Raw genomic sequence first — 15,786 nt, forward strand, 5'->3', positions numbered from 1 at the left:
GCCAGAATTTGCCAAAGTGATAAGGAGGGTCTATCTAAGGGGTGGGAACCTCACGCTGTTCAAGAGCCAGCTCTGATGAGTTTTATTGTTGAGCTCCTCAAGAGAAGACCCGGAAGCCAGCTGTTGTGGTGTAGAGCGCTTTGTGGCTCCATTCCTGGGGCACAGTGAATCCTTGCTACACAGGAGCGCAGGCATGGCTGCCTCAGGGGTACAGCTAGGGTCAGCACAGCACTGGCAGCCCCCGTGTGGGGACAGTGGGCATTAGAACTGTCAAAGAGTCCTGGTCCTCCTCTTGAAAGCTGTGCTGCTCAAGGAAGTGCATGCCAGCTCTCTGCACCTGTTTCTCTGAGGATGGCTTCAGCTAGGGCAACCCTGTACTGAGGTTACCCGCTTCCCTCAGAATGAATGGAAATAGGGTTAACTGACTGATAGGAGAATATTAGAGAAACTCTACAAGGAAGGGTGGGAGAGAGGATGGGAGGACAGATGAACTGACAGATGGGAGAAGGATGGGTAGCTAATGGATGGATGGATGTGTGGGTGGGTGGGTGGCAGCAAGGATGTATGAACCAATGGGAGGAAGAAAATATAGACAGAAATAAGGGAGGAAAGATGGGTAGATGACAGATGAGTGGGAGAGTGGGAGGGTAGATGGATAGCAAGATGAATGGAAGGATGGGTAAATGAATGGATGAGTGGGTAGTAGATTGATGACTAAATAATTGGGAGGATAGATATGTGGATGAATGAATGGGTGGCTAGTTGAATAGATGGGTAGATGGATGGATGGATGGATGGATGGATGGATGGATGGATGGATGGGTGGGTGGGTGGGTGGATGGATGGATGGATGGCTAGTTTAGTGGATTAATGGCTGAGTGATTGGGTAGATGGATGGGTGGATGAGTGGATGGGTGTGTGGGTGGATGAGTGGATGGGTGTGTGGGTGGATGAGTGGATGGGTGGGTGGGTGGATGAGTGGATGGGTGGGTGGGTGGATGGGTAGATGGGTAGATGGATGGATGGATGGCTAGCTTAGTGGATTAATGGCTGAGTGGTTGGGTAGATGGATGGGTGGATGAGTGGATGGGTGTGTGGGTGGATGAGTGGATGGGTGGGTGGGTGGATGAGTGGATGGGTGGGTGGGTGGATGGGTAGATGGGTAGATGGATGGATGGATGGCTAGCTTAGTGGATTAATGGCTGAGTGGTTGGGTAGATGGATGGGTGGATGAGTGGATGGGTGGGTGGGTGGGTGGGTGATCATATGATGGGATGAATAGGTGAATGAACGAATGGACAGATAGACAGTTAGGCACTGTTGGTGGAAGTAAGCCTGTGGCAGAGGGGGAATGGACTGGGCTGACAAGACTAGACACGGCACAGGCACACCCCTCCTCCCCTCTTGAGGGTCTGGACCCCTCCAGTCTAACCTCCACAGCTCCACCACAGGAAGTGACACAGACAGAGCATGGCTGGTGGGCTTTATTGGGCAGGTTGGGGAGGGGACACAGGCCGTGGGCCCAGGGGTCTGAGTCCTCAGCTGCTCAGGAAGCAGCCGCGCTTGTGCCACTTCTGGTCTCGGATGCGGCGCACCGACTGCAGCTGTGGCTGGTTGGCGTCCCATTCATTCCAGTGGCGGAACTCGCCCCGCTCGAACACGTACTGGCGCCCGCGGTAGCCAGGAAACTCGTAGCCGACCCACCTGTGCAGAATAATATGAGAGGCATGTTCCTCTTGTCGTCCCCCCCCCCAAGCACAACCCTTTAAAGCCTGCATTTGCTGTGCTCTCCACCTTGGCTCCCCAACGCCCTGCGATGACTCCATCTACTCTTTTAAAGCATCCCTGGCCTCACTTCTCAGCACCATTCCACCCTCCCACATCAGGCTGAGTCCAAGCCTTCACATCTGCAGTTCCTTCTGACTGGAATGTGTTTCCTTACCTGATCTTATGTCTCCTTGAGAGGCGGAATCACACATACCCCTGGGACTCACAGAGACACCTCCCCTCCTGTGCCCCTCACAGTCACCATCCCTGAGAAGAAGGGCTACCCGGTTCTAACTGACCACAGGACTCCTATGCTCAGGAAAAGCCATAGAGTACATTTTCAGTGTCATCTTTCCAGGCTCAATCCCAGGTTCAAATCCACAAAGGAGAAGGAAGGCAAAGTGGCCCCAAGGTTGCGGTGACCCAAAGGTTGCGGTGATCCCAAAGTCCAGGTGACCCTGAGGTCACATTGGCAGAGAGCAAGCCTGCCCACACCTACACTCATTCAAGCCCCTGATAATAACAAAGAACTCAAGATGAAGGTCACTCTGAGAACTAGTTCCAAGCCTGAGGAGTTAGGGAAGCCATAGAGACCTGGGTGGAGATCACGCATTGAGAGTGATTCACTCGACTGAAGGAGAACAAAACTGTCTAGAAACTTCAATGGAGCAGAAGGAAGCTGGAGCATTCCCATGGGGGGGGGAGTAGGGAGAGGGGGAGAGGAGAGAGAGGGGCAAAGAGTACAGAGGGAGTAAAGAGAGATTAGGGAGAGAGGGGGAGATGGGACCAAAGAGAATAGGGAGGAGAAGACAGAGAGAGGAGAGAGAGACAGAGAGAGAGAGAGAGAGGGACAGAGAGAGAGAGGGAGAGGGAGAGAGAGAGAGGAGAGAGAGAGAGAGGAGAGAGGAGAGAGAGAGAGACGAGAGAGAGAGAGGAGAGAGAGAGACAGAGAGAGACAGAGAGAGAGAGACAGAGAGAGGAGAGAGGGAGACAGAGAGAGACAGAGAGAGAGACAGAGAGAGGAGAGAGAGAGACAGAGAGAGACAGAGAGAGAGAGAGAGAGAGAGACTGTGAACATGTGCACAGTGCTAGGGATAGAACCTAACTCCTTTTGTTGTTGTTGATTGTTTTTTGAGACAGGGTTTCTCTGCGTAGCCCTGGCTGTCCTGGAACTCACTCTGTAGACCAGGCTGGCCTCAAACTCAGAGATCCTCCTGCCTCTGCATCCTGAGTGCTGGGATTAAAAGTGTGCACCAACATGCTGGTGCTGTAGTTCTTGGATTTTTGATGCAGGACCTGATTCTGGAACCCAGGCCACTCCTCCTGCCTTGCCTCCTGAATACTAGGATCATGGACTGGGCCATCGAGGCCCCCACCCCATAGGCTTTGAGTGAGGGTGGCTTCAGAGGGCAGGCTGTGTCACTCAAGTGTCGGGCTGGCAGCTGTGGTGAAGCTGCTGTTAAAGGAGCAGCCATCAGAGCTGGAGTGGATGGGGCCGGGGCTTCCCTTACGTTCCGTTGATGACTCGGATGCTGGCCACACGGTCCTGGAAGCCATGGGCCCACAGGCTGGGCACATCATCATCCACGATCTCCATCTTGCGCCCACTGAAGGCTGGGTTCTCAAACAGGTGAAGCTTGTGGTCTGGGCCATCCTGGGGACAAAGGTCAAGGGTGAGTGGCTTCCCACACCCAGAACAGGAAGAATCGAGTCACCTCAACCCTCTGCAAGAGACAGGGACCCAAGAGACACCCCAGAGCAGAAGAAGGGAGCCTGGACATATCTCCTCCCACCAGTCATCACTACCAAAACGGGAACTGAGGCTCAGAGGGGCCCCAAGACTCATGGCCGAGCCTCCCCTTCTCCTAATCTGAGTCTGCCTTCATCTCTCTGTTGTCTAAAATGAACTCTGTTCAAAGACTGGGAGGAAGGGCTTGGGTGGCTTCTGTACTGATGAAGGAGGTGGGGGCACGTCAGTGATTTAGTGTCCTCATGGACCATGTCCCCTCAGGAAGCACCAGGGATGAGAGTAAACTGCCTTGAAGTGATTTTCTGAGCATTTGAGTTGTTTTTCTTCGAACAGCGTTGAGCTGAGCTTGGACTATGACGTTCCTCGGGTAAATTGGGTTACTATGAAAGGGCTCATGGTCACGTCTGCCAGTTCAGGACAAGGACCCTAGTGTCCTGCCCTGGTGCCCACTCAGGAGCCAGCTTCTTCTCACTCCACACAATTGTTGAGATTAAAAAATCTGAGGCTGTCCAGGAGGGATCACAGTGGCCAAACTTGCTGGAGCAAGGTGCACATACACACACCTGAACACACATACAAACACACACATACATGAACACACATGCACACATACAAATACACACACACATGCACACCATATAAACACACACATACATGAACACACATGCACACATACAAATACACACACACATGCACACCATATAAACACACACATACAAACACACACATACATGAACACACATACACAGGAACACACACACATACACACACGCACACACATGTACGAACATGTATACACACACACATACACACACACACGGATACCAACAGGTCCTGACTCACGATGTGCAAAGGTCGAAGAGACAGGAGAATGTCATTACGTCGGCTGCTGGACCAGGCATCCCAGCGAGGGTAGTCCCCCTTCTCCAAGACAAACTGCTCCCCACGGAAGGCCCTGCGCTCGAATGCCACCCATCTGAGGGTGGAAGGAACAGGGTCACCTCTGGTGTGACTGAGTGGGGACCAACATATAGGGGAAACAACAGGAAGGAAAGACCCCTGTGCCTGCTGTTAGAGGACCTGCAGGGACTTGCTTGGGACTGATGCCCTGGGCATCCTAGGACATGCTAAGAATACATGTGTGGCTAAGTCCCCACAGTGCCTGCCATAGGCTGAGCAAAAGATACATGGGTGAGGGGCTGGAGCCATAACTCAGCGGTTAAGAGCACTGACTACTGTTACAGAGACCTGGGTTCAACTCGCAGCCAACCACACTCCAGTTCTAGGGGATCCAGTGACCTGGCCACAAAGTGTAAAGCATGCAATTGTGCACAGATTTCATATGCAGGCAAAACACTCATATATATAAAATAAACATAAATAAATAAACCTAAAAATAGATCCGTGAATGAGTTTTGCCTCCTCCTTTTCCCCCTCCTCCTTTTCCCCCTCCCCCTTCCCCTTCTTGGTCTTTCCTCTTCCCTGCCCTCCCTTTCTCTCTGTCTTTGTATATACCATCTACACACTGAAATCCATATCCCTGTTTGTCCTCAGGAGACACAGCTGGCAGACATGCTGCCTGAGATCACAAACAGCAAGGACTCAATCTGAAGGTCAGAGCTCAGTGTGTACAGTGTGTGCAGTGTGTGCAGTGTGTACAGTGTGTACAGGTGTGCAGTGTGCAGAGTGTGCAGTGAGTCCATAGTATGCAGTGTCTGCAGTGAGTGCAGAGTGTGTAAAGTGTGCAGTGTGTAGAGTGTGCAGTGTGTAGAGTGTGCAGTGTGTAGAGTGTGCAGTGAATGCAGTGTGTAGAGTGTGCAGTGTGTGCAGAGTGTGCAGTGTGTGCAGTGTGCAGTGAGTCCATAGTATGCAGTGTGTGCAGTGAGTGCAGAGTGTGTAGAGTGTGCAGTATGCAGAGTGTGCAGTGTGTAGAGTGTGCAGTGTGTAGAGTGTGCAGTGTGTAGAGTGTGCAGTGTGTAGAGTGTGCAGTGTGTAGAGTGTGCAGTGTGTAGAGTGTGCAGTGAATGCAGTGTGTAGAGTGTGCAGTGTGTGCAGTGTGTGCAGAGTGTGCAGTGTGCAGCGAGTCCATAGTATGCAGTGAGTGCAGTGAGTGCAGAGTGTGTAGAGTGTGCAGTATGCAGAGTGTGCAGTGTGTAGAGTGTGCAGTGGGTGCAGTGAATGCAGTGTGTAGAGTGTGCAGTGTGTGCAGTGAGTGCAGAGTGTGCAGTGAGTGCAGTGAGGGGCCTGCTTGCCTTGAGCTCCAGACACCTAGTTTTTCTGGCCTCAGTTTCCTCTGCTATGCCAGTTATAGAAAAGGGTGTGGCTCTCATAGGATGCAGCTTCATGATAAAACTCATGTGAAGCCTTATAGTGTCATAATTCCTATGGCTATTTAAAGGTAAATCCCATTTCTGTTTACATGACTTCATATTTTCAGTCTTTAAAACCTTTCATGGGGTGGTGGTGGCAGCAGTGGCACATGCTTTTAATCCCAGCACTCAGCAGGCAGAGGCAGGTGGATCTCTGTGAGTTCAAGGCCAGCCCGCTCTACAGAGTGAGTTCCAGGACAGCCAGGGCTACAAAGAGAAACCCTGTCTCATAAAAACAAAAACTTGTATGTGTGTGGGGGGGCAGGTGTTTTGCTTGCATGTATGTCTCTGCACGTCATGTGTGCCTGGTGCCTGCATAGATCAGAAGAGGGTGTGGGATCCCCTGGAACCAGGGACACAGACGGTTGTGAGCACCATATGGGTGCTGGGAACTCAATGAGCACCACATGGGTGCTGGGAATTGACTTTAACCAGTGTTTCACCTCTGAGCATGGCACCAGCTGGCCTCCTTTCTGTTCCTGCCATACACCACAGGAATCTAAAGCCAGGATTCTGTCATTTTATGGATGGAGAAACCAAGGCAAAGCTGGCTAGGCAGTTGCTTGGGGGCAGATCGGGGGCCTCTGATCACAGGAGTTTGGTGCAGGGGGACACTGCCCAGATACTCACGGTCCAGACTCCACTTGGATGGAGCCCACCTTCTCCAGCAGGCTGTCGGTGAGGTTGGGACACTCAGCCGAGAGCTCACATCGCTTGCCCTGGAAGTTCTCTAACTCATACACAGTCACCTGGAATAACAGAGGTGAAAGCCTTCCCTGGTCCTTGAGCTCCCTCAGAACAACAGAGAGGCCCCATCTGCTTCCTCCTCTCCTAGGAGAGCCACACATGTCTGCACTGCCGCCTGGTGGCCACAGTGAGCAATTACAATAATGTCCACAAGTCCCGTTTAAAATCATCAGGGCCGCCTCAGGACACCCATGTCAGATGTCCCCTCCAAAGCCTCGCCATGTTTTGAAAGGGACAGAATCAGCTATGTCACACTCCCCCCATCTTCCAGTCATGCTCCTGTCACCCACTTTATCTTATGACAATTCTGGGACCAAGGACAGCAGGGATCACTTCCGTTTTAAAGACGTCAAGGCCCAGAGGCATCAAGAAACTCAAGCAAAGTCACACAGGAAAAGCTACATCCCCTGAGGCTTGGTGTCCGTGTTTCCACTGAGTCAGTTGCTGCCCTCAGTCCTGGGCTCTAGGTTCCATCAAGACCCCGGTACCTTGTAGCTGCCCCCAAGGCCTCCATGGCTTTTGCCGGCTGCAGCCTGCTCAGGTGTGCTGTGCTGCTCTGCCATCTCTCCAGGGACACTTCCGCCTCACTCTGGAGGGAAACGGGGTCACAAGCTCCACGCAGCAGGGACAGGTGCTGATGTGGCTGGAACCAGACAGCAGTGATCATGGCCTTTGCTGCCCGTGTCTCATGACCATGAATCAAGATCTATAGCCAGGCACTCAGTCATTCAGCAAACAGCCCCTGGGCACCTGCTTTGGGCCATGCATCTGGGCCTGTTAGCGGAATTGGGGCATCTTTTCTGCCCAGAAATGCAAAACCCCTTTATTGAGACTACAGAGAAGAAATTACTCAGATTGGATTGGTAACTCCCCCACCACACACACACCAAAATGCTTCCTTCACAGGACTGGGCATCTCTGTGGGCTCTCTGAAGGCTCAGTGCCCAGGACTGGACACCAAAGCAAGCTAGGGTGAACAGCAGAGCACAGCAGGCATGAGAGACAGACAGACAGCCAGGCCAAGCAGCTGTGAAATGGGCCAGGCCTATGAAACCATCCTAGGCCACGAAGCAGGCTACTCACTCCCCAAACTGATGGAGAGCTTGCTGTGTTCCAGGCACTTGCACAATAGACCCCGACAGTCTTTCTTAGCCCGGGGGTGCAGAGACACAGGACCCAGGCTCTGCAGACTTCTACTCACCAGCATGGGTGCATGGACACGCACACTTACACTATCCTGCACACACACCTGCCCCGACTGTCACCTCCCTTACGACCTGTCCTGGCACAGTCGTGTGAGGCCCATCATGCCCAGGAGCTTCTGTTTGGCATCTAACTAGCATCAGCAGGACATGGGGCTCAGCCCACCCCCTTTCTCAGAGCCACCCGGTGCTTAGCAGCCTGGTCCCCAGACCACACACACACAGCTGGGACCCAGCCTCATGCCTAGACCCACAGACAGTACAGATTATCAGCACCACCTGTTGCCAAGGCTCAGTGGCAGTCCTGGGGCCTGGAGGTCAGCCCATACCCTCAAATGAACCAAGCAGCAGCCATGCACACTCATAAAGGCCCGAGGTTGCACCTTCCCCCAGCCTCACCCAGTCCAGAACAAACCTGCCTCCAGGACCAGCTGTCCCCAGACTGGCCTGCCTCCAAGGCTGGCCTATTTATGGGTGTATTTTGTTGGCCTAGCACATCACAGCCTGCTGAGACAGCGTCCTGTCCACACGATCCTGTCCGGGCCATTTCACCCTAATGGCAAGCCTGGGGAGGCCCCCAGGGCCAGTCACCTCCAACACAACTCTGATGACTTCCTGGGGCCCATGGTCTTTGCTGACTTTGTGGGAGGCCTGACAGGCTAGACAGGGGGCACGGAGCACAAATCCCTCCCGTGACCCTCTATCCCCTTTGTCTCCTTGATGCTCTTTTCCTACTAGAGTTTTCAACATTCCCACATAGGCTCCAGACCTGGAAGCAGGAGCAGGGGACCCCTGAATCCATGTGCCAGGTAAGTGGATTGAAATCTGATCACCACAGATGTGTTTTATAAATCCCCTGTAAACCCATGCAGTCATTTCCAAAGGCGATGACGTCAGAGAAGGCATGTTCCTCACGAGGGCAGCAGGTAGGAACAACAGCTGTCAGTTGTAGATATACAAGGCACTTTTGTCTTTGTGACTGTTATGTTAATCTGCTTCCTCACATCTTTAGGGGAGGAATTTTGATCTCCATATTAGAGATGATGATGAACTGGACTCAGAGAGGCCACAGGAGTTACAGAGGTCACAGACCCGAGGCCACCTAAGGCCCGATCACCGGATCCTCGGGATGTTGTCAGTGACCCCTCTAAACTGTTCAGATCCCATGAACAGGGTGAGTCACGGAGTTCTCACAGTCATATCTACAAATGAATTTGGGATTTTTTCTTGTGAGTATATACTGCACAAGTAGGTATATGTGTGGCTGAGCTGGCCTGGTGTCCTGCTGTGACACTCTCCCCCTTATTCCTTTGAGACAGTGTCCCTCACTGAACCTGGGGCTAGGCCCACAGTCAGCCACTCCCCGAAATCCTCCTGTATCCATCCTCGGCGCCACTGAGGTTACAGGTGCTCATGCGACCACCACTGGCTTTCCATGGAGTACTTGGCCATTACCCCAGCCCCATAAGCTAATGTGTTAGTTATTACCGTCACTGTGACCAAAACACCCGACAGAAACAAGGGTGGACAGTTTATTTTGGCTGACAGTTTCAAACCACCACACACTCCTGCACCACGATACTCTCTCTACAAGTATGTGGAGGCCAGCAACCCCCACACGACGGTCACTGTTTTCTGTCCCCCCAGGATCCCGCCTCCCACCGATACTTCACACCAATGACCACTTTCTACCACAGGTGCTGAAGCCAAGAGAGCTTCTCCTCGGGGAGCAGGGTGGCAGTTGTGACTGGTCGGAATACAAGCAGAAGGATGGTGCTGGGAACAGTATGACACCCGACACCCTCCACTGGATCCCTCTGCTGTTTCAGCACTAATATCTGCTGCCCTCTAACCCACAGCTCTGAGCGTCAGGGTAGCATGGGTGCTGCCCTGTGGGTGGGAACCTGGGCATCAAGATCTCCACCAGGCTGGTAACCACGGTGCTGGCTGGTTCTGTGTCAATGCGACACAAGCTGGAGTCATCCGAGAGGAGGGAGCCTCAACTGAGAAAATGTCTCGATCAAGCTGTAGGCAAGACCCTAGGGCATTTTCTCAATTAGTGACTGATGGGCCCAGCCCATGGTGGGTGGGGCCATCCCTGGGCTAGTGGTCCTGGGTTCTGTAAGAAAACAGGCTGAGCAAGCTGTGAGGACCAAGTCAGTAAGCAGCTCCCTCCATGGCCTCTGCATCAGCTCCTGCCCTCATTGCTTTTGATGATGAACTATTATATGGAACTGTGAGTGAATCCCCCGTTTGCTTTTGATCATGGTGAATTATCACAGCCATAGTGATCCTAGATAACCAGATAACCACTGTGCCTGCGTAAGCTGTTGATTAGCATCTGTGAGGGTTAATACTGATTTTCCACTTGACAGGTTCTAGAATCACCCACAAGGCAAGCCTCTGGGCACACCTTGTGATGTATGTATGTCAGGCATACCCGTGAGGGGTTACAGGGATTAGATCAGCTCTGAACACACCTCTGAGGTGTTATATTGATTAGGTCAGCCCTGGACACACCTGTGAGGGATTTCCAGATAAGGTTAATTGAAGTGGGAAAATCCATCGCAATGATTAGCTTTAATTTTAAACTTGTCAAAGCCTGAGGGATTATCAGTTCTATCCTCTAGAAAACACTAAGGAAGTGTTCCTGAGTAGACTGTGGGTCTACTGACATAACAATCAAGATGTTATTGATTTTAACATCCCTGGGTATCATCCTAATTAGCTTTAACTGTCAGCTTGAGATAACATAGAGCCATCTGATGAGGGAGTCTCACTTGAGGGATGGTCCAGGCCAGGGTGGTTTATGGGCATCTCTGTAGGGAATTGTCCTGAGTAGTAACTGACATAGGAGGGCCTGGCTCACTGTGGGTGGCACCAGTTCATAGTCCTGACTGGCTTGTACCAACTAGGCTGAAAACAAACCAGTAAGCAGCAGCCTCCAGGGTTTCTACTTCAAATTGCTGTCAAGTTCCTGCCTTGGCATCTCTCAATGGTGATATGGAAGTGTTAGACAGTTCTTAAGTTTGTTTTGGGTATGGGGCTCTCACAGCAACAGAAAGGAAACTGAAATGGCTAAGTTATTAACATCCCTGGCTAGGTTGGGTAGGCTGTTGTTGCATATCTAAGTTGTCCATCAATTCTATCCCTGGGTAGCTTAGTGACTAGCATCATTCAGTAGACTGTCAATTAATTTCCCTAAATAGGCTAGCACTTGCCGTCTCTGGGTAGGTTATCAACTAGGCAGCATTGAGTAGGCTGCTGATTAATTTCCCCGTGTAGGCTAGCACTTGCCATCTTGGGTAGGTTACTGACTATCACTGGGTAGGCCGTTGATTAGCATTCCTGGCCTCTACTCACCAAATGCCCTAACATTCTCTACCTCCTGTAATAACCAAGAGTGCTTCCATCATTTCCAAAAGGTCACCATGAGACAACCCTCCAAGCCATCACCCCACCATAATTCTTGCCACAAATGCTGCCATCACTGCCCCTCATTTTGTTGCTAAGAACAACCCACACAGAGAGACCCTGCGGCTGGAAGGACAAGGTGAGGGTTCCATTCTCTTGGACCTCTGTGGTCATTATCTCATTTCCGTGTCTCCTGGGATGGGGGTCCACCTGCCTGGGGTTCTCTCCTGCTGCCTGGGCACAGCTCAGCGCAGAAACCAGCCTAAGTGTGTGGGAGTCCCCGGCAACCCAGCAGGCCCCTTGGCTCACTCTCGGCCACGCTTGCTTTACCAGCACAACTGCTGTGAGATCTTTATTTAATACTTTTGGAGTCTGGGTGTGCCCCGTTTGCACATGCAGGGTTCACCCCATTTGGTGCAGCCAGCTGGGATTCCTGACTGCTTGTCTGTGCCAGAAAACCTCTTACGGTGACAAAATATAAAAACACAGGGGACATCCGTTCACTGTGAAGTCCAGGAAGCCCCATTTGTTTTGACAGTAAAAATACAGTTTTTATAGATGAATTCTCGGTCACGCAGTTAGGTCCTTCCTGGGACTGGCGACAGTGCCCCGTCCACCTTCATTCCGAAGTCCTGCAGCTTGTGGATTGGTAAGGCAGCTGTCAGAATGCCATGGGCAGGACGTGCATCTTGTGAGTCCTTCCCGATCATGTCGCAAACATCCCAGGCGGGACCCAGAAGAACAGTTAGGAAAATATAACCCTATATTCACAGACATAATTCCATTCTCCCACCCCAGCATACAAAGTGTGTTGAGGATCATGGTTCTTCTGGAACAGAATAAGAAGCAACTTGGTATAAATGCCTTCCCTGTATCAATACATTACCTTTGTGAGACCCATATAACAAGATCTGTAAGGCGACACGGGACAGGAACATTAAAAAGCTCAGATTGTCCTTTAGAGGATAGGAGAGATTCTAGCTGGTTGGATGCTGCCAGGGATTGTCACAGCATAGGTGAAGGATGCGGGCTGTGAGGTGTCTTTTCCTGTGGGAGCTTAGAGATGAACGGATGCTCTAGGTGTCATGGAGGTCATGGGACAGGGACAAGTGAAGTCTCCTGCCTGCTGCCTTCTGACATGGCTTCAGGCTTCTGGAACATGACCTTTCTGAAAGTTGATGGTGTCCTCTCTCCCTGAGGGGCTTGAGGCCAAGGCAAACTCAGAGGTGTGGAGTGGGCCCTGCTAGTCTCCTGGGGTTCCCTCCACCTCAAGAATGTCCCCAGCAATGTCAGGAACCTAGAGATTCGGAGATCTGCTCCCTGTCAACACATGATGGGGCAAAGGCACATTGGGAGGGTACAACATCTCTGTTGCAGGACTTGACAGGGACTGAATAATAACATGGCAGGTGTGGCTTCTCACTTTTCAATCAAGTCTAGATCCAGGTGGTTCCTGTGGGTACCTGGATGAGCAATCTTAAAGCCAGGATTGACAGAGCAGCTCTCAGCCCCACACACATCCCAGGATTGGCCAGCTTTCCCTTGGGGAAATCACAGAGGATTTTTCCCATCTCTGCTCAGTGACTAAGGTTGAAGACCTGGGCCTATGCCTAGAGGTGGTCTCACTGCAGGAGGAAAACGTGTATCTAGACAGAAACCTGGCTTGCTCCTCTGGCCCTGCCCCTACATTCTACCAAACCTGAGGCCATCAGATGAATTTTACACTAGGCTCCCAACTCCCCAGGACCACATGGTTCTCTGTTGCAATTGAAGACTCCCCACAGTGCCGTATGATTTCACAGGACAAAGGCCTCTGTATGTGTGAGGCCAGACTATGCGGGAGAAGGTCTATCTATGGGGTGGGGTGGGGTGGGGCAAAGAGGGGTCAGATGAAGCATACTGGAGCTCTGCAGATAGTCAGAGTTAGCAGAAGGGAGAGTTGGGGGAGATGGAAGTGTCTGAACTGCACACACTTAAGGCATGTTAAGTTACTTTAAAAGGTGGGTCCTGGAGAAACCAAAGGAGTAACAGGACACTACTTGACCCCAGAGTCTTTACCTGGTTTAGAGAAGGGGAATAAATGAGTCACTCTTTCAGCTTGGCCATGGGTCTAAGCATGGACTCTCTGCTCACCGCACTGGTTCTAAGGGGGACACGGCCAACCTGCACCAGAAGGGTCACTCGTGACCCAGTGAGACTGTCAGATCTTGGGTTCTGGAGGGTCAGTATATGGGTCTCCCTGTGGAATCAAATTTATTTCTCGTCAATCAAGCGCAAGGGGTTAGGTAGTGATAGACAAGGCAAACTTATTTTGATTCTACTACTATGCCTTTCAATTCTTGAAACAGAACACTTTCTGCCATCGTGGGATTCTTTACACCCAGAACAAAGAAGAGAGCGGAGGGAAGTTAGAAACATGAGCAGAGTGTTGCTTTGTGGGTTTGTTTTGTTGTTTGTTTGTTGTCTTTTTTCCGTTCTGAGAGTGGATTTTACAGTCTAGGCTAGCCTCCGGCTTTCTTCTGTAGGCAAGGATGGCCTTGAACTTCCAAGCCTCTTCCTTTCCCCCAAGTGCTGGGATCACAGGTGTGCACTGCCTCACTCAGCTTATGTGGAACTGGGACAGAACCCGGGACCTCTGTGTTAGGCACAGGCTCCACCCACTGAGTCACACACCTCCTCAGCCCTGCTCGTGTGTTCTAAAGGGAGTCCCTGGCAGGCAACTACCGGGTCAAACGTGCTACAGCGTACAAAGTGGGTCCAAAAACATAGCAGAAAAGAGGAGCTACGAAAGCCTCTGCAGGAGACTGAAGCCCAAATGATTTCAGGGGACCGATGTCCGCTCACCACTAGCTCAGGGAAGGAAGAGAATTCAGTGAAGTGTGAACTTCTGCTCTTGTCAGTAGCCAGAGCACAGGGTGGGGTGTGGGTGGGGTGCGGGTGGGGTGCGGGTGGGGTGCATGTGGGGTGTGAGTGGAGCCTGAAGTCTCCTAAGTGCTGTGTACCTCAGCCCCCAGGCACAGGTGATCTACTAACCCAATAACACCATCTTTTCCCACCACATCCTTCCAAAGGGAAATGGGCAGAGAGGGTAGCTGAGAGAGGAGCTAAGGCGAGAAGACAGAGAGGCGGGTCTTGACACCATTTGCAGGTAATGGATTTACAGAGAACGACTTTTGTCGATGAGGAGGTCAGGGCAGTATCGGGCACAAGTGCCAGGCAGGCATCTGTCAGAGCACATGACCCAGGGTCCTCCACAGCCATGGATCACCTTGGAACTGCCCAAACCAAACATGTCACCAAGCCAAGGTTGGAAAAAGGTCTCTGGAAGCTGCCGGCACGGCGGGCAGCTGACCTGGCATGTCTGGGATGACCGCTGGTGCTGGGGCTTCTGATAACATCTTGAGGCCATTCAAAAGGAAACAAGACAGGGTGGCTGTCCGGAGTACAGAAGGCTTGAAACTTCCAGGAGTGAGGATTCAGCTAGCAGAATGCAAAGGAGAACATCGTGGCCCAGCATCTGGCCTGAGGCTCCCACTACAGGAGACTTTGAGTTAGATCAACATCCAGACAGACCTCAACAATCACTCAACCGGGTGGGTCACTCAATGGGGTGGGGCCGCATCTGTTCTGATCTGACTTAGTCCGGTCTTCACTCCAGCAGGACACACGTGTTCAGAAAAGATGAGGAAGAAAGACACCCGGAGCAGGTCTAGTACAAGAGTGGCCAAGGCACTTGACCATGCACTGAGGTTGGTAACACTTGGGACCAAGGGGAAAAGGCTACCTCACAGAAACCAGAGCAACCCAGATGTGGATGAGGGTAAAACTGACAAGCTTTCATAGGCTTGGGTAGGGATCGGGTAACCTGAGGCAACTGGATACTGTCCATCCCTTTCGTCTGTCTGTTAATGCTGAAATACATGGTGTTGTCAAGTTTCCAAGAAAATTGGCTGCATTATTGCTTTGTCCCCCTCTAAAGCAGACTTGAAAGTGGTGAGACACAGGCCAACTGTGCACACAGCCTCACAGGCAGGATAAGTGTACTGACAGAACAGGGGGCTGTGTGCTTATAAATATCAACAAAAGATCTAAGTGAGGAAAAGAAGAGCCTGTCCAAAAACAAAAATCAAAACCCAGGAGACACCAGTGTAATGTCTGGACTGAGAGCCATTCAAGCTTGCTTGTCCATGTCCTTTCAGAAGGGCTCCTGGGGAGCTGAGGGAGTCCTCCTGTGAGGTGTGTGCAGGGCAGGAAGGCCAACTGCCATGCCAAAGGCAATCCACTCCTGCAAGGAGCTCAGGAAGGTCCTTCTGGAGACTGGAGCAGGTACTGGGGCAGGGTATTCCTTCCTGTGGGGACCCAGATGAAGCTCAGCACTGTGTCTTCAGGGCAGAAAGGCCCAGGCACGGGAGCATGACTGGGGAGGAGCAGGAGCAGGAGCAGTGGCTTGGCCTCGGGTTCTGACGCATGGCGGTTAAGGCTTGAGTTTATGGATGGTGATGTCTGCAGAGAAATGACAGGCCTTGGTTAGCAGGAT

At 51.7% G+C, this 15,786-nt stretch overlaps 2 protein-coding genes across 8 annotated transcripts in view; both read right to left on the minus strand.

The window, feature by feature from the left end:
- Positions 1–1,466: 1,466 nt before the first annotated feature.
- Positions 1,467–8,293, minus strand: Crybb3 (crystallin beta B3). Of its 2 annotated transcripts, XM_040731593.1 has the most exons (6): positions 8,251–8,293; positions 7,122–7,276; positions 6,517–6,635; positions 4,361–4,493; positions 3,279–3,421; positions 1,467–1,704 (listed from the first exon to the last, which is right to left on the minus strand). In XM_040731593.1, the coding sequence occupies exons 2-6, from the start codon at positions 7,194–7,196 to the stop codon at positions 1,539–1,541; spliced, it is 636 nt and encodes a 211-aa protein (XP_040587527.1). In that variant the 5' UTR covers positions 7,197–7,276; positions 8,251–8,293; the 3' UTR covers positions 1,467–1,538. The 2 variants fall into 2 exon arrangements, with proteins under 2 accessions (XP_040587527.1, XP_040587526.1); XM_040731592.1 differs by lacking the exon at positions 8,251–8,293 and having other exon boundaries at positions 7,122–8,199.
- A 3,281-nt stretch (positions 8,294–11,574) lies between these two features.
- Kiaa1671 (KIAA1671 ortholog) overlaps positions 11,575–15,786 on the minus strand; it is a 140,333-nt gene continuing 136,121 nt past the window's right edge. For all 6 annotated transcript variants that reach the window (XM_013119768.3, XM_040731590.1, XM_040731591.1 and 3 more), the window contains one exon: positions 11,575–15,752. The gene's annotated coding sequence lies outside the window, so the exon portion shown is untranslated. The remainder of the gene's footprint in view (positions 15,753–15,786) is intronic.

Source organism: Mesocricetus auratus, unplaced genomic scaffold (assembly GCF_017639785.1).
Source record: "Mesocricetus auratus isolate SY011 unplaced genomic scaffold, BCM_Maur_2.0 Super-Scaffold_100025, whole genome shotgun sequence".
NCBI lineage: Eukaryota > Metazoa > Chordata > Mammalia > Rodentia > Cricetidae > Mesocricetus > Mesocricetus auratus.

Coding starts and splice junctions, on each gene's coding strand:
- Crybb3 (XM_040731593.1), bottom strand. CDS start 7,196: ATGGCAGAGCAGCACAGCACACCTGAGCAGGCTGCAGCCGGCAAAAGC. Junction 3,422..4,360: donor CTCTTCGACCTTTGCACATC/GTGAGTCAGGAC, acceptor CTTTGTCCCCAG/GATGGCCCAGACCACAAGCT. Junction 1,705..3,278: donor ATCCGAGTCATCAACGGAAC/GTAAGGGAAGCC, acceptor TATTCTGCACAG/GTGGGTCGGCTACGAGTTTC.